This window comes from Marmota marmota, unplaced genomic scaffold (assembly GCF_001458135.2).
Source record: "Marmota marmota marmota unplaced genomic scaffold, marMar, whole genome shotgun sequence".
NCBI classification, from domain to species: Eukaryota; Metazoa; Chordata; class Mammalia; order Rodentia; family Sciuridae; genus Marmota; species Marmota marmota.
Genome location: NW_026000185.1, coordinates 6260587 through 6282891, shown reverse-complemented (window position 1 = coordinate 6282891; position 22305 = coordinate 6260587). Strand labels below are relative to the sequence as shown.

At 40.3% G+C, this 22305-nt stretch overlaps 1 protein-coding gene across 3 annotated transcripts; it reads right to left on the bottom strand.

Moving 5' to 3' along the window:
• Nucleotides 1-2939: 2939 nt before the first annotated feature.
• On the bottom strand, nt 2940-13222 carry Znf200 (zinc finger protein 200). Of its 3 annotated transcripts, XM_015490826.2 has the most exons (5): nt 12876-13214; nt 11852-12182; nt 11146-11237; nt 10734-10851; nt 2940-4228 (listed from the first exon to the last, which is right to left on the bottom strand). In XM_015490826.2, the coding sequence occupies exons 2-5, from the start codon at nt 12099-12101 to the stop codon at nt 3531-3533; spliced, it is 1158 nt and encodes a 385-aa protein (XP_015346312.1). In that variant the 5' UTR covers nt 12102-12182; nt 12876-13214; the 3' UTR covers nt 2940-3530. The 3 variants fall into 3 exon arrangements, with proteins under 3 accessions (XP_015346312.1, XP_048645230.1, XP_048645231.1); XM_048789273.1 differs by lacking the exon at nt 12876-13214 and having other exon boundaries at nt 11852-12869; XM_048789274.1 differs by lacking the exons at nt 10734-10851; nt 11146-11237 and having other exon boundaries at nt 12876-13222.
• Nucleotides 13223-22305: the final 9083 nt, after the last annotated feature.

The window sequence follows — 22305 nt, the reverse complement described above, 5'->3', positions numbered from 1 at the left end:
CTGGAAGCTGACAATGACTCTCTGCTTAGCCAAACTTTAGTCAGACTTCTCCTAGGCCCATCTATTTTTTTTTTGGTAAAATTGTTTTAACAAAAGAACTCTACTAGGTCAGTTTACCAAGAATATCCTATCCTGAATGTGATCGGGTCCCTCATTCTACACCATCCCCAGGAGATGTCTGATCACCCTGGTTTGTTTTTGGCAAGAATCCTGTCAAGTCAGTCTAGTCAGAATGTCCCTTGCCCCTGACACTTCCTCTTAGCGAATTTTCATCTACTGAACCTGACCATACTACTTGGCTATAAATCTCCACTTGTTTGTGCTGTATTTGGAGTTGAACGCCATTTCTCTCCCCTATCATGATGGTCCTTAATAGCCTTCCTTACTATGCTTTGGCAAGTATCATTAATTTTTACAAATACAGTCTTAAAAAATATCAATGTCTGTGCCCATCAAATTCCAATTTAATTGGTCTAGTGTGTTCTCTGAGCTTTCATATATTTTTTAAAAGCCCTCCAGGTAGTTTCAATGGGCAGCAAAGTTTGAAACCACAGATTAAAGGCTTCAGTAAATGCAGAACAAATCCGAGTGTGGTGGCACAGGCCTGTAATGCTAGCCACTTGGAAGACTGAGGGAGGAGAATTACAAGTTCAAGGCCAACTTCAGCCACTAGAAATACCCTGCCTCTCAAGATAAAAAATAAAAGGGCTAGGGATGTAGCTTAATGGTAGAGCACCCCTGAGTTCGATCCCTAGTCAAGAAAAAACAAAAACAAACAAAAAACAAAGCCAGGGGAGAATAGGGTCCTGTGAAACTAGTGGGGGAAGTTTCAGAAAGGGTATGATTAAGAATGTCAAATGCCAGTCTAAAATAAACTGATATTTGGATGTTGTACTTGGGGAAATCGGATATCTTTGGTGACCCTGACAAAAGCAGTTCAGGGAATGGTGGGTTGGAGGTAAAACTGATGTGAACTCAAGAGAGAATGGAAAAAGTGGAGACCCACCCTGTCAACTAAGGTTAGTGAAAATTTTATTAGCTTTGTAACTTTTTATATTTATCCAACCATTTAGGTTTCTAATTTTTTAGAGTTATATGTCATGATTTTTCTTAGATGACATAGATGATAAATGGCTGAGAAAAGGAATAATGGTTTTTAACATTATCATAGTGTGGGTGGATTCAGCTGTCAGCTATATTTTGCCAAAACCCCCCCCCCCCCAAGACATCTTGTCTTCTTCAATTTGTAATTCTTAGGCTACTTGTAAGCCTGAACATGTTTTTCATGTCTTGTAGCTGTTTTCCTCTTGGAAAACCCACCTGTAACTGCTAGAATCTAGTGCTCATCAGTTTGTAGCTACCTATGCACTGTTAGATCTCCTGGTCTGTCCTCCCACCTCTGCCTTACAGGACACTCCAGCACAGCATCTTTGGGAATGGATGTTTTCCATTTGTAGTTGTGTTTGGAATTGGATCTTTGTTTCTTCACACTCTCTAGTGCTTGTGCTTGCAGCTATATCGGGAAACTTGTCATGGCTGTGTTCATCTTTTTTACTCAAGTGTTAATGAGCTCCTTACTGAGCTAATTTGCTTGATTTCCAGGGACCCAGGCCAACACTGGAAGGTGTCAGGCCAGGTACCCTTGGAGGAGCCCCAGGTTCAGCAGGCCTGCCCCATCAGCACCAGGCAACAATGGCCCAGGCAGAACCAGCCTGGAGACCCCATCCTAGTGTGTGGGGATTTCCAAAGAATCACTAGAATGTGTGGGTAGCCAGTTTTGTCCCTTCTTTTTTAAAGATCACTGTTGACTTGATATAGGAAGTATATAAAGGGCAATTTTTCTGTTTTTAAGTGTTTAGGATTTTTGTTTTGTTTTGAAATTATGATTTCCTATGATGAACTGAATCATAAAGTGTCCTTTTTTTTCAGAATACTTTGTACCAACAAACCTTAGAATCATGTTAAAAAAATAAAAACAGAAACAAAAAAATACCAATAGGCAGAAAGGAACAAACTATTATTTGTAGATGGTAAATGTTTACCACAAACAGAACTAGACAACTTTTCCTGAGAAATTATTGAAAAAAACCATTCAGTGAGGTGGCACACAAATATTTTTTAAAAACTTTCCTATATAAGAGAATTAACCAATTTGAAAAATGAAAAATAACAAAACTGGATAGAATTTAAGTGAAAAAAATAGAAAAATTTGCACAGGAATACTGTAACTAAGTAAGAAGGCATGTTTCTGGGTATAAAACAAAAATCTGTGAAAATTAATAAATCTTCCCAAATAGCTTATAGGCTGAACCCATTCCAGACAGAATAACCAAGTAAAACTTTGGGAAAAAAAAACCCAAAACCGACCAAGAATCCCTAATCAAAATGCAGGACGAGTCCCATTGAGGCACCACTGTTCTTGACTCCAGGCAGATCGCACAGGAGGGCCTGGCTATCAGGAGGAAGGACGATGACCATCCACTACAAGAAGACCCATAGAATCCCATTTCTTGAGGGACAATGGAGCTAACCACTAAAGGCATAGTCTCTAAACACTTTGCCTTGTGAAGTAGTGACCATTCAAAGGTCTGTTGACTGTGTAAAGGGGAATTAAGCCTAAGGGAGGTTATGCCTAGCTGTGGATCCAAGCCAACTTTTTCCTGTCTGTAGGTCTGTTACTTTTCTTTAGCTTCCAGGTTTTCCTTCCTAGCAGTTAAGACCTTGGATCACAAAGGGAAAAGATCCTGAAGAGCTTTCCCAGACAGCAGTGGTGCTGGTTGGTCAGACCTGAGTGATCTGAACCTCTTTTGGCAAGGGAGAGGCATGAGACAGCTGTCTGAGATTAACAGCTGTAAAGAATCAAGAATAGTAGAGAGACCTTCAAATTATGGTGTGAAAAAGATTTCTATAAAACAGCCCATTTAGCCCCAAATTGCAAATGTTTTTGAAATTAATAATTATTTTAGATCACTATTACAAATAAGGGTAAGTCTTTTGACATTCAAATGCTTTAGTTTTCCTATATCAAAGAGTAAACAATTCAACACTCAAGCCATATCAGGATGTTATGCAAGCGTTATAGGAACTGTTATTAGAAGCTGTTGACTTAACAAACCAGTAGTTTGGTTCGTTCTGGGAGATCAATTCCAGATAGACTTTTGTGTTCTCTTTTCTCAAGTGTGAATTCCCATGCAAGGGAAAAGAGATCTATTTCAATAGATGTGACTGTCCAGCTCACCTTGCATGTAAGCAGCCCCAGACTCTTTCAAATTTAAATTCTTGGGAAAGGGATCTGTGACCTACATATTGTTGTACAACTTCACAAAGAAAGCTCCTTAGTCCAGGAAGTCTGAATGCTAACTGAGGTATAGCCCTTGAAGATATTTCCCTCTCTGTGAATTTTCTAACAACTGAGGTTTAGCCAACATGGGTATTTATCCAAATTTGGCTATAATGAGGTTTTCACATATCTGTGTGTTTTTAGGCAGCCTTGTGAAACTTCTCAGGCTGAGGAAGGATGATTCCCAATCTCATTTCTGCTTTCGGATCTTACATGCAGAGTGGGTCCTCTCATGCCGGGTACAGTTTGACAGCCGACCAAATCTTCTCCCACATTTTTTGCAACCGTATGGCCTCTCAGTCTCATGACTCTGCAGGTGAAGCACAAATTCTTCGTTTTTTGGGAAGGTTTTCCCACATTCTGGACACTTAAATACCTTCTCCCTTACATGGATTCCTTCATGGCGACTCCGATGAGAATTCTGGCGAAAGTTTTTCCCACACTGAGAACAGGAATAAGGCTTCTCTCCTGTGTGGATTCGCTCATGTTTATTGAGGTTTGTTTTATGATTGAAGCTTTTCCCACAGTGGCTACAGTCATAGGGTTTCTCTCCAGTGTGAGTCCTCTGGTGGGAAATAAGGTAAGAGCTTTCATTAAACTGCTTCCCACACAGTGGACAAGTGTACCATCTCCTTGTTCTCCGACTTCGAGTAAGTGCAATAACATTGATGTCCACAAATTTCGAGAGCTCCTCTAGTGGAGTATCATTTTCAACGGTAACTAAAAGATTTCTCATTTTCCTTTGCTGTGGAATGGATGTATTTAGTCTTTCTTCTTGGCTACCTGGAGGTTGCTCAGAGACCAAGGAACAATCCACTCCATCGCCATCCAAAGACTTTTCTCGGCAATTTCCCTTCTGAAGATCTTCACTTGTAGGACTGTCATTGGCTGTGGAAACAGAAACTGTAATAAATTTGAGGGACAGAACAATACTAGGCAGGAAAAGACAAGCTGGGTATCCTATGAAACAATAACCTTGAAAGTCAGATATTTGAAGTCTGGCAGATAACCATCATTAACCCTCTTTTTCTACTCTTATTGAGCACATGATAGATGACTGTCAGTCTGTCTCCCACAGTCCTCTTTTCACTTTTCTTAAAAAGTGAGTGGGAATGCACTAAAAGATTTCACATATTTGTTTCTCAACTGGCACAAAGTTCATACTGATCTTATATTCTGTGTAGGAGCACTCAGCTAAGGACACGGGGGGGGGGGCAGGGGTAAAGGATATGCATAATAAAGGGCACGGTTCATAATCTTTGGAGTCTAGTGATAGAATGAAGTGCTTCAGGTTTTTACTGTGCTAAACAGTGCAATATTATACCAATTTTACAATATCATATACAAGAAAAAAACTGGAGGACTAGGGATATAGCTTAGTTAATAGAGCACTTGCTTCACATGCCCAAGGCCCTGGGTTCAATCCCCAGCACCACCACCAAAAAAAAGGAAAGAAAGAAAAAACTGGAAACAATTCAAAATGGCCAAAATTAAAGAAGGCACTGCATATTCACACAAGTGATTGGTATTTGGCTATTAAAGAATTTACTACAACCAATAAAATGCAACTATGGCATTAGAAATCAGCAGTTTTTCTTTGGGAAGGAAGGGGAGTAATGACTGGGAGGAGACAAGAGAAATTTCTGGGGTGCTAAGAACAATAATTGTGGGTGTTAGATAACTGTGTACATTTTGTGAAAACCTGAGCTGTATACTTATGATATATAGCCTTCTCTTTTTTTATATTATAGCTCAAAATAATGTCTGTATAAAATAATAGATTATAAAAAGTAGGTAGCAAAGTGGGAAAAGTCTATTGTGAATAGGTGGGGTGACAAGTAAGCTCTAAATTCTGGAGAACAGATGGAGGATAAAGTAAAAGGTTGAAACCAACCCCTTCATGTGACTGATCCACAAGATGGGATGTAAATCTCTGCTACATTATAGCAGTTTCACTTCAATAGATTTTTTCTTTTTAATTATTTTTAAATTACTATCTTAGAATAATGAAAATGCTGGGTTAAAGCATATGCCAATTTTTAAAAAAAATTAAAAATACTTTTATTTTATTTATTTTTATGTGGTGCTGAGGAGCGAACCCAATGCCTTACGTACAGTGAGTGCTCTACCGATGAGCCACAACCCCAGTCCTGCATATGCCAATTTTTAACACTGTTTTTTCTCCTTCTTTCCTTCCTTCCTCCCTTACTTCCCTCCCTCTCTCCCCCACCCTTTCTTTCTTTCTTTTCCACCTCCAAGCCACATCCCCAGCCCCCCTCCCAAAAAACTCCCTATGACCACCCGCACTCCCTGCCTCTGGCCTGCGCTGCCGGCTCCACCTGCTCCACGCTTTGGCTCCAGCTCTTTTTTTAAAAAAAATTTGAGACAGGGTCTTGCTAAGTTTTTGAGATTGGCCTTAAATTTGTGATCCTCCTGCCTCAGCATCCAAAGTCACTGGGATTATAGGCATGCACCCACAGGATCTAGCTCATCACTGCTCTTGAGATGAATTACCATACTACTTTCCAGCACTGTATCAATGTCAATATAACCATTACTGTGTGAGTTATCAGTTTTACTTCATCTTGCCAATATGAAATTTAAAAATGTTTAACAGGTATAAAGCAATGCATCACTGTAATTTTAATTATGCAAAATAATTTATTATTAATTTCATAAATATATAAATTTTATATATTATAGAACTTAATCATTAATTAATTATTATAGAACTTAATCATCATTAATTTGTCAATCATCATTAATTAATATTTTAAAAAATTGAACTATTCCTCTATAACTCCACATTAAAACCAGAAAAAAAAAATACATCAGTCTTTCAAGATTTCACAAAGTTTTGTTTGCTGGCTATTCTTCTATGACTTTTTTTTTTCTGCCTCAGTTGCAAACACTGTCTCCAATATATTGTATTTTATTTATATATTTTTCTTATTCTGCCATGCACAAGTTTTAATTTTTATGTATTTTATTATTTTTCTTTCAAAGCCGCTAGACTTCTGAACCTTAATTACAAAAGCCTTACTATCCCAAGGTTACAAAAGAATTCATCCATATTTTCTAACTGTGGTTTTGTTTTTTGTGTTAGTTTGCTTGAAAGACCTTTGATCCCTTTGGAGTTCTTGGTAATGTTAAGTAAGGTAATGATTCACTAGTGGCTTCTCACCTGTCGCAACACCTTTTGCCCAAAAGTCCCTCTTTGCTGGGGGCAGTGGTGCATGCTTATGATCTCAGCTACTTGGGAGGCTGAGGAAAGGGGGTTGCAAGTTCAAGGGTAGCTTACAATTTAGCGAGACCCTGTCTCAAAATAATAAAAAAGGGCTTGGGATATAGCTTAGAGGTAAAGTGAAGCTGGGTTCAATCCCAGATACTACCAAACAAACAAACAAACAAACAAACTCATAAATAAAAAAATTATAAAATAAAATTCTGTGTTTACTTTGCTGACATGAGATCTGACTTTATATGTATTTGCAGTCATTTCTGGACTTTGTATTCCATCCCATTGGAATCCATCTACTCATGTGCCAATATCACAGTTTGAATTATGGAGACTTTGTGGGCTGTTTTAATATCTGACAGAGTGATATGGTTTGGGTCTTAACTGTCCTTCAAAGGCCCATATGCTAAAGATTTGGTTTCCAGCCTGTGGTGATATGGGAAGTGGCAGAACCTTTGGGAGGGGGGCTAGTGGAAGTACCTTAGATGATTGGGAGTGTCCCCTTGAAGGGAATATTGACACCCCAGCCTCTTCCTCTCTGCTTCCTGCTGCCCGGAGGTGAGCAGCTGTGCTCCAGCTTCTACTCCCTGTCCAATGTGCTGCCTTGCCACAGGGCCAAGAACAGTGAGAAGAGCTAACCATGGACTGAAACTTCTGAAACCACAAGCCAAAATGAACCTATTTTTTCTTCTACTTTTGTGTCCTTTCCAAGTTTCCTCATATATTTTGCAAATAACTTTATTCCTAGGTAGTTAATGTTACTATTTTAGTAGAGTCTCCCACCACACCTTTCAAATGATTTTTTTCTTTTGCATTACAAAATCTGATGATTTTTGTTCATTTATTTCACATTCCTTTGCTTACTGAATGCTCTTATTATTTGTAGTAAGTTTTTAGACATTCATTGGAGGTTTCCAGTTACATAATTATACCATATAAATAGAGGTAGTTTTAAAAAATTAATTAATTAATTAATTATGGTACTGGGGATTGAACCTAGCTTTTTTTTTTTTTTTTGGAGACAGTTGCTTAGGATCTTGCTAAATTGCTGAAACTGACCTCAAACTGCAATCCTCCCACCTCAGCTTCCTGAGTTGCTGAGATTACAAATATTCTCCACAATACTCAGCTGTTTCTTCAATTCTTAATAGTTTATTAAGTTACTTTTGCATTCCCAGACTAAATATTACTTGGTTATGGCAATTTTTTAAATCAAGTTTTGGTATTTTTGTTCTACTAATTTTATAGAATTTGTAAATCTTCCTTCTTTTTCTGTACTCTGGGAGTTTTAGTGAAACTGAACTGCCTGAAATCTTCTGTGAAACTGTTGGAAGTTGGTGTTCTTTCTTGAGTCGGGGGCTAATTTTTTGATAATTCTAATTTCCTCTGAAAATTTTACATTTTTCTTATTAAGAGAGAGTGAGAGTGAGAGAGAGAGAGAGAATTTTTTAATATTTATTTTTCAGTTTTCGGCGGACACAACATCTTTTGTTTTTGTATGTGGTGCTGAGGATCGAACCCGGGCCGCACGCATGCCAGACAAGCGCGCTACCGCTTGAGCCACATCCCCAGCCCCTTACATTTTTCTACTTACTCTATTTTCCCAGGCTTTTCCCTCATTTTAACTCATTAATTTCTAATCTTATATTCTTTTTAAATCTACCCTACTGTTGTTATAACTTTGAATCAGAGGCTCATCTACTGTCTTTTTTCTAAATTAATACACATTTAGTGGCCATGATTTTTCTTTTGAACATCATTTTAGGTTACATCATAGATTCTGATAGTGTCTTTTAGAAAAATTATGCAATTCTTATTTGTATTTCTCTCTTTAACCCAAGTTTGCTTAACAGTTTTAAAATTTCTGGCAGAAGAAACTTTTATTTTCAGATTTCATTATTAATTTCTAGTTGTAAGTTATACTAAATTGTAATGGATTCTAATGTACTATTTCTACTTTTTGGAACATACTCAGTCTTCTTTTGTTCCATAGTATTTAGCCAACGTGTCAATATGGAAAAGGTGTATTATTCTCTTACCATAGTGGAGAGGACCCATAAGAACTAAGAACTCTTACTGAGATCTGTTTAAATGTCCTACCTTTTTCACCTATTTTTATGCGGTTCATTTGGGGTTAGTGGTTTTTGTTTTTTTGGTGGTGCTGGGGAATGAACTCAGGGCTTTGTGCATGCTAGGCAAGCACTCTACTAACTGAGCTATTTCCCCAACCCGCTTTATGCAGTTCATTTGGATTGATACACATATTCTCTGATTCCCTATGTTAAGGACTCTCCTTTGGCTCCTGTCTCCATGAGATTCAACCATTATACTTTTCCCTTTGAAAATGATTAAATATGACTCAACCATCACTTATATGCTGATTGATTTCCAATTCTCTATATCCTTCTGTCTTCCAGTTTCCAATTTACAAAGATACAGAAGACAATAATTTTATTTCTTGCCATAGATTTAATCTCATCTAAAATTAAATCCATCTTCCAAATTCCGTCACCAGATCTAAATCCTACCTTAACCTTTTGACAGCTCTTCATATCTATACAAATTCCACACTGCTTATCTTTTAAAGTAATCAACTTGTCTGACAAACCACATTGGAGGAGGGTGGTAGAAGGCAGGAATGGAGCATTACATATCTTTGTAACATGCTGAATTTCAACTCCAACCCTGCCTAAGGAAAAAGCACGTAGCATTTATGAAATGTTGGTGAATGACTCTAAGTTTAAACCTTCAAGGTATGGGCAGAGAAAGGGAGGTGGGAAAGATGAAGATTAGGTTTTAGGGCTCCAAAGTACATGGCTAAAGGATTGTCAACATACCTGATAATCAGTCATACAAAATAATATTAGCTTTGCCCAAGACCCAGGAAAAACCCAGAGTAATAAATCTAATATTTTTATACTTATCTCTACAATAAAGAATATATTTGAGAAAGCATCCAGTGGGAGGCCATTATACATCACTGGCCCTGAGCAAACAGTTCAATGCAGCTGAGGGTTCTACAGTAATAATTGATTTGTGTGACTCCAGGCAACTCCCCCATCTTACTCTCTGCTCAACTTCAGCCTCAGATGAGGGAAAAGTTAAAAGTATTAGGCACTCAGGAAAACAGAAGGCATCTGCTTCTAGGGTGGCAACGTATTTCTAGAGGAAAGTTGAAGCATGTCTAAGCAGGTTACAGCAAGGCTGCTTCCAAATCAGTTCACATGTAGCACTGGGGATATTTGGAAAATAAGGACAAATAAAGGCAGTCCCATTAACAGACCTTACAGGAAACTGATAAAATTATGAGAATGTGGCCAAGAGGCCACACAGCTCTGGGTCATGACTACAAACTCTGATACTAGATTCCCCTAGTCCACATCCCTGCTTCAGCTGTGGGTGGTGGCACATGCCTGTAATCCCGACCACATGGGAGGCTGAGGAAGGAGGATTGCAAGTTCAAGGCCAGCCTCAGTAACTTAGTGAGAACCAAAGCAACTTAGTGAGAATGTCTCAAAATAAAAAATTTAAAAAGGGTGGGAGATATAGCTCTATGAGCCTCTGGAAAGTTTCTTAACCTCTTCTTTACTCCAGTTTGTCATCTATATAGTAATAACAATTCCCATAGTAATAAAGTGAGAAGTACATAAAACAATAAATGCATGCAAAGTATATGGATCAATGCCTAGCATATAAGTGTTCAGTACAGTGTTAGGTATTATTTTTATTGAAAGTGAGCTATACTTTCACTTACACTAGTGGACTTCACACCCACTAAACATAAAAAAAGAGAGAGAGAAGAGAGGGACGTAAAATAGTGATGTGTCCAATGAAAACACTAATTCAAAATATACTTGGGAGAACAAACTCCAGAAAAAGGGTTCAAAAACAGTCTGCCCACATTTTCCATTGGTTTGCAGATCTTGCTTACTAAAAGAAGTCCTTTCTTCCCTCAGTGCCTTCAAGTACAGGGAAAATGGCCACCCACAGCTGGAATTTTGTGGCTAGGATCTGCCACAAGGAATAAAACAAAAGTAAAACACAAATGTGCTTGTGCTTTAGCAAGTGTGAATAGTACCTCAAAGGTTCCAGAAATGAAGGACACACTTTTGCTATAGCACACAATCTGAATACGCAAAATACTTGATTTCTTACTTAGTAACATCATCTCTCCAACACTGTCCTTCTCTGATGTGGGCTGTTGAGCAGGATCCATGCTCACACATTCCTCTTGGGAGTGAAATACATTCAAATCCTCAAAGACCACCAGCTCCTGAAAGAACAAGAAGCCCCCTTCTTCTTAGTAACTGAGGCTCCTTAGCAGCCCTGTGGCAAGGAAGACTTAGGTACAAAGATCAAAGAAAAGGATGGCGAAAGAGATCTATAAACTCCACACAGAGCAGTAGAGATAGGACAGCCAGGCTAAGAGGAGCCAGAAGAAAGCAGAAAAGAAACATCCAAGAAAACTGGCTCCCAAGAAGGTTATGCATGGGTCGGCCAAGAAGGGAAGGCTGCAATAGCAGAGAATGTGATGCACTCAGACAGTGAGTGGTAGAACTAAACCCACCTCAGAGTCAGCTTTAAAACACAGAGACACTGTCTCCTGTTTCTGCTGGACTCCTTCTCTGGGCAGAAGCTTCACTAAGGGACGAGGTTGCACTGGGAAAAGAGGAAGCTATAGTTAGTGAAAAACTCAGTGACTCTAATACAGACATGTGGCCTACACATTCAAGCCAAGCTGTCCTTGTTCCTTTGGCAGGCAATCCACAGCCTTCTCTTCTCCAGTGAGCCCTGAAAATGTTAAGCCATAAACCCCAGGTCTTGAACCTTTGGTGTCTTCTCATTATGAAAAGAATTCCCTTAAACACCTTTCAAAATCTCCAAGAGAGAGTCACTACAGAAGAGATTGGGGTTTTCAGCAAAGTGAAAAGATGCCCTAAGAAAGCACAAAATCTCTAAAATCACACATAAACTGAAGTCAAGTTGATAATTCATCTTATTTCCTTATTCTTAAAAAGATATTCCCCCCAGAATGTTTGGATGAAATTGACAATACAGAAAGACATACACACCTCATACTCTGTGGTTTTACACACACTTGTCATATCACTTAATCTCTAGCTTGAGAAGAAAGCAAGTACCCCAACATATTAAAATTAGCTCCCTTTTTAACACCCATCATCCTCTTCTTAATTCTGACTAACATAGAAGTCTGTCTCAGCCCCCAGTACCACCCACCGTCTCTTCTAGTGAAACAAGCACATACTCCTCACCTCTGTTCTGAAGGCTTGAACTCACATCCTTCATAATAACCAAGGTCTCCTTGACTTTCTCACTGGGCTGGACCAGGCTTGGCTTGGGCAAGAAGGTAAGGAAGTGCTCCAGCACCAGCTGGTGGATGGTCTTGGGCCCACTAGTGGCATCTTGAAGGAGGTCTTGGCCCAGCTTGGAGTCTGGAGGAACTCTCAGTATAAAGGACTGCTTTGGCTTTGGGGATATGGGAACCACTTTTGCAGTCATCATGCCTTGCAATAAAAGACCACACTCGTTTCTGGGGGATTCTAGAGCCACCTCTTACGGAAGAAAATCTGCCAGAGAGCAAAGCTGCAGACAGAGAAACCATGGATTACCCACAAGACAAAGCAGGGCATGATGATGCTCCAATATACAGGTTGGGTGGTGAGGACACACGAGATCTAAACCAGAAAGCAAAGACAGCGGGAAAGGGAAGTCGTATCTGAAACAGAAGGTCCCTGAATAGCATATTTTTAAAGACGGTCTGAAAGGAAGACTCCAAAATTAAAAATCAAAACTCAAGAACCAAAGAGAAGTGGGTAAAGGCGGCCGGCAGGCCAAGGGACATCTTCCCCAGAAATATGAAGTGCAAAATCCATTGGGAAGTAGTTTAACTTATGCTTGTACAGAGAGAAATGGGCTGGAAGACAGAAAAATCTGGAGTCCAACCCCGAGGGCGAATGATTAGAAGCAGGTTGGTGGTTGGCCCCTCAGGCCGCAGCTCAGGTACCCTTTGGAGGTGGCTGATGTCTCCCAGGGAGCAAACGAAAGGCCACATGACTGCTCTGCCAAATCCCTGTTGAGAGTGACGAGGAACATCACCCCGGGGCCGACAGGGCCAGGCCCACTCTGGGGTCTCTCCCACCGGCCGAGGAACCGCTCGATGGCCAAGTTCGGCCGGCGGCACTGCCGGGGGCGCGCACCGGCTTCCTACACGCCTAGATCTTTGCAATGGATCGCACTTGGCGCTTCCGCCTGCCTCCCGCCCCTCGGAGCCCTCACCTCTCGGACCCTTTCGCCCCCAGGAGCTTGCTGAGCACGGCTGACAGACCAGGAAACCAGCAAGAGAAGAGGAGACGCCGGCAACTATTGGAACGCGCCGCCTTCAGTTGGGAGGACAGCCCAGTGCGGTGCCTTCTGGGAGGCCGGCTGCCTCCTGATCTGTGACGCCACGTCCGATGACTCACTTCCGGCGGGGAAGCCTGGTCTCCCCGCTCGGAGCGCGCAGTCTGCGCCCGGTAAGGCGAGGCTCGAGGTCAGCCGCCAGAGCCCTCAGGGCGCGAGGCAGAGCCAGGCCGGCGAGCGCCGCTCTCTCCGCGGTTCCGCTCAGAAGACGGAAAGGAGGGGGCTAGCTCCGATCCACCATGACGGGGTACACCCCTCCCGTTTCAGCCAGCATGACTCCACGGCCTACTGGGAAACGTAGTTTTGCGCCACACAGCCAATGGGAGACCACGAGGAGGCGGTGTTTGGGGCGAGACAGGGCGGAGGTCCTACCGGAAGCCGGTTGACTTCTGCACCGGAAGGTGTGGGCGGGGGCGCCGCAGCTTCCGGGCAGGCCGGGAACTGCGGAGCCGGTCCGACTGTGGCGGGTGTGGGTTGGCCGTGTCTTGGTGCTGTGCGGCCCGTAGAGCAGAGCTGGACGTCCCTCCCCAAGCCCGGCTTGCCAACTTTTTTTTTTTTTTTAAGAGAGATTTTTTTTTTAATATTTATTTTTTTAAGTGGACACAACATCTTTATTTTATTTTTTTAATGTGCTGAGGATCGAACCCAGCGCCCCGCGCTCATGCGCGTTACCGCTTGAGCCACATCCCCAGCCCCTGGTTTGCCAACTTTTACCCTGCATTTGGACCTGCACCTTTTGAGAAATCCTAGCCCCACCTTCTCAAGCCGTTTCCGTTTCCTTTCTCAATTTCAGCCTCCCGTGGAGGTGGAATAGCAACTTTTCTTTCTGCATTTTTCCGTAATCATTTCATTCCCAGTGAGGCACCGGGCAGAGTCAGGACAACTTCCATGTCACATCAAGCCTTCAGCAGGATGATGAAGATAAAAATAAAAACCAGTGCTTTTCTTAGCTAGCTATAGCTGACTCACTGTCGCCAAGGGCAAAAGTGTGACATCTGCAGTTGAGGAGAGCGAGAAAGAATCGCCACGTGCTTCTGCCCTTTTCAGTGTTTTGTTTACTCAAAACTCAAATCACTCAATACAATTTTACTGTATAGTAATTATAATTTATATATAGCTTTGTTTTATTTATTTATTTTTACGTGTTGCTTAGGATTAAACCCAGGGCCTCATATGTACTACGGGAGTGCTTTACCGCCGAGCCACAACCCCAGCCCTGTATAGGTTCTTTTGTTTTGTTTTGTTTTTTTGTATAGGTTCTTAATCAAGGAAATGGTTGTCTTTAATGCTGGGCACTTCAATATACATGATCAATTAAAAGCAAACAATTCTAGTGCTAACTCTAAGCACTGCAAACACTTAATCATGACAGACCTATTACAGACACTCCCTCTGCATGTTAAGATTAAGTGCTAGATTTAAAGTCTTAGGCCTTAAGTCCAACAGATGCACACTCACTCAGATCGCAGTGATCAGGTCAGGAACAGATGGAGGCTTCTGGTGTGGAATTGACTGCTGGATGAGGAGACGGTGGTAATGAGAAGTCGCCTTTCTCACCAGGGTCAAGAGGCTGCTGTAGAGTTTGAGTGCGGTGAGCAGGATGCAGAGGATCAGGCAAATGATGAGAAGAGTGGGGATGCCAGTCCAGGTCCTCTTCATGCTCTCTGGGATGTGGGCATATGGGTATCAGCTGGCTTGAATGTTTGTTCATTTGTTCCATTATTTATACTAAATTTTGGGGCTTCTACATGCCCTTTTGGTTCCTGTCAGCTGTTACCAGGTTTATTAGTGACATCTTACATCTTAGAGAGGACATATGGTCTGGTGGTTTCTGCCCTGATATTATCCTTCTGACTCTCATTAGGGTTAAGGCAAATGACATGTTTATATCGAGTGACTTCACTCTGACTCTTATCAGAGTTGTGGAAAGTGCTTGTTTTATCAGGCTATGCCTGATGACATATCAGAGGGCTCTATGACTTTCCCGGTGAGACTGCAGGTTTATTTTAAAATGGAGTTGCTTAGGCTAAGGCCATCCTTACACTCACTCATGGCTTAAAATGTTATGAAGAAAAGGATGAAAACCACGTGGCACTAAATAAATTGTGAAAAATAAATAACCTGCTTTTCAGACATCAAAATTTATCAAACAATAACAAAACCTTTGATCAAAACAGTATGGTTTAAACTATGAGTAAACCAATGGAATAGCAGGAAAGACTTGCATGTGCAAAAATTGAATACACACACACACACACATAGGGTAGGGTAGCATTTTAACTTATTGGGAGATAAATGATGCTAGCAAAACTTGTCTATCCTAAGAATAAAGAAAGATACCCCACCCCCATTGATATATTGCCAGAGATAAAAAAAAGCATTTCACTAAAGCTGGAGAGGCAGAGGTTAGTGTAGGAAAACAGGTTTATTCAAAGCTGGTATGTGAGGAAGATATAAAAACATTTTCTGTCTCAAATCTCTGTCTTCTGGGAGTGGGGGGAGTTCCTCAGTGTCTCAAGATTATCTTTATAAAGAGGGGAGGGGGTATAGTGGGACAAAAGGCATACACAGAGACATACCCACACATACATACATATATACATATATAACTGGGCTGTGCTAGTCAGAAATATGTCTCATTTTTAGTTTCCTCGGTATGCATTTGGAACAGGGGTTAGCTTCCCAAGTTTCTTTTTTTTTAATTTTTTTTTTTTTAGGTGTAGATGGACACAACAAAATGCCTTTCTTTTTATGTGGTGCTGAGGATGGAACCCAGGTCTCGCCCATGCTAGGCGAGTGCTCTACAGCTGAGCCACAATCCCAGCCCCTAGCTTCTCAGTTTCAAAAGCAGTTATCAGGAAGACGGAAAGCAAAAACATTAAGGGTTTTTAATTTCAAAGGGGTTCTGTTATACTACATATAAAAAATGAAATTCTAGGGCTGGGGATGTTGCTCAAGTGGTAGTGCGCTCACCTAGCATGCATGAGGCACTGGGTTCAATTCTCAGCATCACATAAAAATAAAGATATTGTGTCCACCTAAAACTAAAAAATAAATACTTAAAAAAATGAAATTCTATAAAAGAACACTGATGAGAACAGTAGAGTTCAATGTGAGGCAAACCTAGAAACTAGAGTATAAGTAAAATGTAATCTTGTGCATATTTTTCTTTCCCCAGTGTATGGGAGTATCTTTATATGTGGGCTCTGAGGGAGATAGAAAAAGAGGCCCTCACTAGGTAGAGACCCCAAGTCTATGAGCATGACCAGCCATGCTTGTCTCTTGAGTTGGATGAACAAAACCTGAGCATATGCTTGTACCCAAATCAACTAGAAAAAAATTAAATGTCACCAAATTTAAAAACCTACACAATGTACCCATAACTGATTTATGGCTAAACTGTTTGACCAAGAATAAACATTATGAAACTCAAGTATCAAATGATTGACATGATATTTGATGGTCACAAACGTTTGCCTGGGAACCTGCTCTTTTCTTCTCAGGAAAATTATGTATGTAGTTAGCGAGCTCAACCTTGGGTGCATCACTTATCCTCTCTGAGAGGTGAAGGGCATCTGCAACCTGCCTTTGTGAGGTGTGTACCTTTGCTGTCCTTTAATAAATATTAGCTTATGCCTGCTTTTGATGAATTCTGAAATTCTTTTCAGTAATGTAGGTCAAGAACCTACCTGGACTGAGTTCCCACTGCCTACTTAGATCTCCTTGAACATTAGTCCATTTTCTTCTATATATAGTACAAATAGAAGTGGTACCTCCCCTTCCTCTGTTTCTTGTTCAACACCACACATCCCAAACTTTGCCTGTCTTTGCACTGAGATGCATAGGAAACAATGGCTGCTTTGTTTCTGGATTCTCAGTGTCCTAGTGCACTGAGAATATAGTATAGTACCTCTCTGGCCCATCCCTGTTACTGCACTTGTGTTTTAATATCTTTGTCTGATTGNAAAAAAAAAAAAAAAAAAAAAAAACAACTGGGGGTTGGGGATGTGGCTCAAGCGGTAGCGTGCTCGCCTGGCATGCGTGCGGCCCGGGTTCGATCCTCAGCACCACATACCAACAAAGTTGTGTCTGCCGATAACTAAAAAAAAAAAAGAAAAAATAAATATTAAAAAAAAAAAAAAACTGCTAACAAAGCCAAACACCTTAATAGACTGCAAAATAATTGTAAAACAAAAGCCAAAGAGTTGGACTTTCCCAACAGGAAATGAGTCCCTGCCAACTGACAAAAGACAAAGGCAAATTCTAGTCACAACCATTTAATTGAGGAGGAAAACTCAAGTTATTAACATTTGAAAAGATGTTTAACCACCAAATTGTCACCAGTCAAGAGTCTGAGCAAGTCTTGGAGCAGAGTAGAACTGAACTTCTCTTAATGGTCTTCATGGAAAGGAATTTCAGGACATGTCAGGTTTCAGTAACAGAGGGAGAGGTTATTGCAAAAGACACATTAGGGGGAGTGTGGGAATACTCAAGAGCCAAGTGGTGCCACATGTGGGTTGTGGTTTATGTTGTTTAAGGGAATTAATATAAATACAGCCATTTAAAAGAAAGAAATTAAGCAGGGATTGAATATGGATCAGTTCTCTGGAATTGGGAGGTCCCTTAGTAGAACCCTGCTCAGCTTTGTTAGCATTTAAGGGGTGTGTGAATATACATGCTAATCCATCTTAATGAGCCCAAAATAAAAAAGGTCAGGAGAGGGGCTGGGGATGTGGCTCAAGCGGTATCGCGCTCGCCTGGCATGTGTACGGCCCGGGTTCGATCCTCAGCACCACATACAAACAAAGATGTTGTGTCTGCCGAAAACTAAAAAAAATAAATAAAAGGTCAGGAGATTCTAGTGTGCCTGTGAGAGAAACCAGCTGGACCTGCCTCAAGAGTGTGGACACCTTGTGGTTAGGTGGACTGTTGGTTTGCCCAGTCAGACGATGAAAGAATACTTGTGATTGAATCAGAAGCATCCTCTGTGTGAGCCTAGCTCATAAGCTGTCTGCCTGAATTGTTTCTCCACACCTATTTTCCTCTATTTCCCTATCTCACTAGTAGTCAAGATTATCACTTTAAAAAGGGACTGCCATTTTCACCTGTCAAGCAATGAAGAAGATGAAAAAATAGACACTCTGTTGGTTGTGAGATGTGAGAAGTCATCTTGTAGTATATATTAAAACTAAAAGTACAGATATGTGCCCTATGACTCTGGCAATCTCATCTGTGAATCTAGTCTCAAGAAATTTCATGTAGAATTCTTGGTAGTGACAGAACTAGAACAACATGCAAGTTCATCAGCAAGGATATAGTTGGATAAAGTGGAGTATTCATACCCCAGAAACTATAGCTATGAATAAGAATAGACCAGAACTTCATATAGACCTGGAGGAGTGGCCATGGGACATTAAATGAGGGACACACTTGAAATTCCAGTGACTCAGGAGGCTGAGTCAGGAAGATCACAAGTTCAAGGCCAGCCTGGGCAATTTAGTGAGACCTTGTCTTAAAACAAAAAATAAAAGGAATGGGGGTATAATTCAGTGGTAAAGTGCCTCTAGGTTCAGTACCCCAAATAAAAGAATATTAAATGAAAAACAGCAAGTTCAGAAATATGTATATAACACATATTTACATTTTTGGAACAAACAGAAAATACCCTGTGTATGTTTGTATGGCAGGATACACATTGGACTATTATTAATATGGTTACTAGTAAGTAGAAGGTAGAAATAGAGGGGAATAAACTTTTTAAAATTGTCTCATTTCATTTAATGACTATCAATTCAGTAACTAAAAATAAAAAAAATCTGAAAATGAAAAAAGATAAATAGAATGATAAATATTTTTAAATTCAATGGCATCCTGTTCTTAAAAACTGATCAGTAAAATAGATACTGCCACAGTCTGGCTGGGCACACAATCACGAGCCACCACACAGCTTGTAGATTCAAACAGCAACTCTTTATTCCCGAACTCTCACCAGCCGTCTACAATCACGTTCTGGGGAAATCCACGTTCTCTGCCCAAATTCACCTCCACTGGGCTTCTGTCTCCCAAAAAATCTAAATCCCGTGAGAACTCAAGGGGAACTCAGGCAGCAGGATACGCCCCATTCCCAGCAGGAATAATCTTAAACCTGGAACGCCCTAAACCCGATTATCTTAAACCGGGAACACCCTAATCCGCCTTGGTCCTTGAGCAAGGTCACCTACATTCAATGTCACTGCAACATGGGGTACGCTGGCAAGGAAATTGTCATACCTACTTGGCTAATGGCTCCCAGCAAGATACCATCAATGGTTTTGAAATAACACCAGATCTTAACCTTTTAACATGAAAAGATGCTCATTGTCATATACAATTAAAGAAATTAAAGTTAAAATAATAAATGGAAAAATCTTTTTTTTTAAATAAAATGAATTATTTAATTTTTTTGGTAATCTTGTATTTTATTATTTTAAGTCACATTTCCTCATAAAAAATAACATTCAGGCTGGATGTGTTGGTGTACATCTGTAATTCCAGCAATTCAAAAGCTGAGGCAGGAGGATTGGAAGTTTGAGACCAGCCTCAGCAATTTAGAGAGGACATCTTCAAAAAGGAAAAAAGAAAAGGGCCAAATAGCAACAATAATAATATTCAGTGTTCTGAAAGCAAACTAATACAATTGTTTAAGAGGAAAATATGGCCCTTTCTATTCTTAAAAGTAGCATGTCCATAATTTTTGTCAAATATTCAATTCTCAACAATAATAATATTCAGTGTTCTGAAAGCAAACTAATACAATTATTTAAGAGGAAAATATGGCCCTTTCTTAAAAGTAGCATGTCCATAATTTTTGTCAAATATTCAATTCTCAGAATTTATTTTAAAGAAACCTATAGGGGGCTGGGGTTGTGGTTCAGCGGTAGAGCCCTCGCCTAGCACATGCGAGGCCCTGAGTTTGATCCTCAGCACCACATAAAAATAAATAAAATAAAGGTAGTGTGTCCAGCTACAACTAAAAAATAAATATTAAAAAAAGAAGCCTATAGAGATGATAAAACCTTGTTTAAAATGTCAAAATGTTGGTTAAATTATTATATGCTTAGTCTGTGGAATCGAATACAACCATTTAAAAGAAAGAAATTAAAAAAAAAAAAAGGCCAACTGTGTAAAACATAATGTCATTTAAAAATAAAATGGGCTGAGGATATAGCTTAGTTGGTAGAGCGTTTGCCTCACACAAGGCCCTGGGTTCAATCCCCAGCACCAAAATAAAATTTAAAAATGCATTTTTTAAACTGAAAGAATATAGAGTAAGAATTAATAGTGGTCATTCCCAAAGGGTAGGATTAGAGGGGATTTTTTTCCCCCATTACTGGGAATTGAACCCAGAGGCTCACTACCACTGAGCTACATTCTCAGTCATTTTTATTTATTTATGTTTATTTTGAGACAGGGTCTCACTAAATTGCTTAGGACCTCGCTAAGTTGTTGAGGCTGGTCTTGAACTTATGATCCTCTTGCCTCAGCCTCCCGAGTCACTGGGATTACAGGTGTGCACCACTGTGCCCAATTTAGAGTTTTTTTTTTTTTTACTTTTTGTTTTATAAATCTGTAAGTTTCCAAATAACAAGCATTACTTTTGGGGGGCTGGGGTTGTGGCTCAGCAGTAGAACACTCGCCTAGAAAGTGTGAGGCCCTGGGTTCGATCCTCAGCACCACATAAAAATAAAAGTATTGTGTCCAACTCCAACTAAAAAATTAAAATATTTTTTAAAATTATTACTTTTGTCATTGGAAAACCCCAGATATCTGAAGGTGAGTTAATATTTAATTAATATTTAATCATCCAGCAATAAAAGTGAAGAAAGGAAATTCCATTTAAAATATTTTAAATGCTGAACCGAGAAGAGAACCGGAAACACAATAATACCACTTCACACATACTGGAATGATTGTGATTTTAAAAAGAACAGAATTACAGCAGAACACCTGGACGCTGCATAGCGGCTGGGGAGCCTGGGCGGGCGGGGGAGCTGCCGCCGAATAAATCTTGAGATTTATTCTTAGTGATTTTTTATTCTGCCCCAGCTGATGTTTGAGCTAGCACGTTGCGGAGGAAGCAGGCGAAGCCTCCACATTTCCAATCCGACCCGAAGTGGACTCGCCCTGCTGCGAGAAGGCACACCTGGGCGCACACAGGTGGAGCGTCACCCCTGTGCGTCAGGTCGCCGCTCTCTGTGCATGGCCCCTGACAGTTCTAGCAGGTAATCCTGTCAGCTCCCAGAAACTTTCCAGATCTGGCAGTGAGGTCAGGAAGCGGAGATCCTTCCGATTTCTAGAATCTGTATGCAGCGCTCTCTCCTACCACTGTTCTGAATGACAAAAGCTGTCATTCAGAAAGGTGGCATCAGGAGCCGCTCACTTATTAGGGGACTGAAGGGAGATCTGGAGAAGTTCCAGAACTCAGAGACCAGTGCTCCCCTGGCCTCCCTAGAGAAGATGGCAAGCAACAAGAACCGAACCAGCTTCTGCTTCACCGGCTTTGGGAAGGACAGCAAAGACGCTGTCACAAGTTAAAGCAGCTGTGTACTAGAGACATAGGGTTCCTTTTCAGAATGCGACCTATGGTGGCCTCCTACCCCTTGTTTTGTCTCCCTACCTTTTGGTCCCCAAGGATTATGAACTACAACATTATGAAGACGTACTTTTGGGCCTTGTTCAACTTCTAGAGTTCTAAGAAGTCTTATTTATTAGTGATATAACATTGCTTTGAGAACAGAATGCAAGCATTAACTTTGGTCCTTTGTATTTTGAACTAAATACTAATTGACAAGAGTGCTATAAACTTGCTGTAACATTTATATCAATTGCAAGTTTCCCTGCTAGACCGTCTTAATCTGGCATTAACCTATTTTATGTATCTAGTTTACTATGAACCTGCCATGCCTGTGATGCATTAGGTCTTTTCAAAAGTCTGTATATAAATGTACATTTTGATCCTGCTGCAAAATTTTATCAGCAAACACATTGTCCGATCTTTTAAAACAAATTTAAGGAAAGAACTGGAAGTACAGACTGAACAGTCTGGTTCTTCAAAAGGTTTGGGTTTTGTTTTGATTCATTTTTTATTCTAAAATTCAACCTCCTTTTTTTTGGTTTGTAGATTTAATCATTTCCATTTTGAACTGCTCTTTGTATTGTGCTTTTTACTTGAGTCTCTTCAGTGTTAATACAAGTTTCTGTAATGTAATAGCATGCAGAATTCTTTTTTTTTTAAAGAGAGGGGGAGGAATTTTTAATATTTATTTTT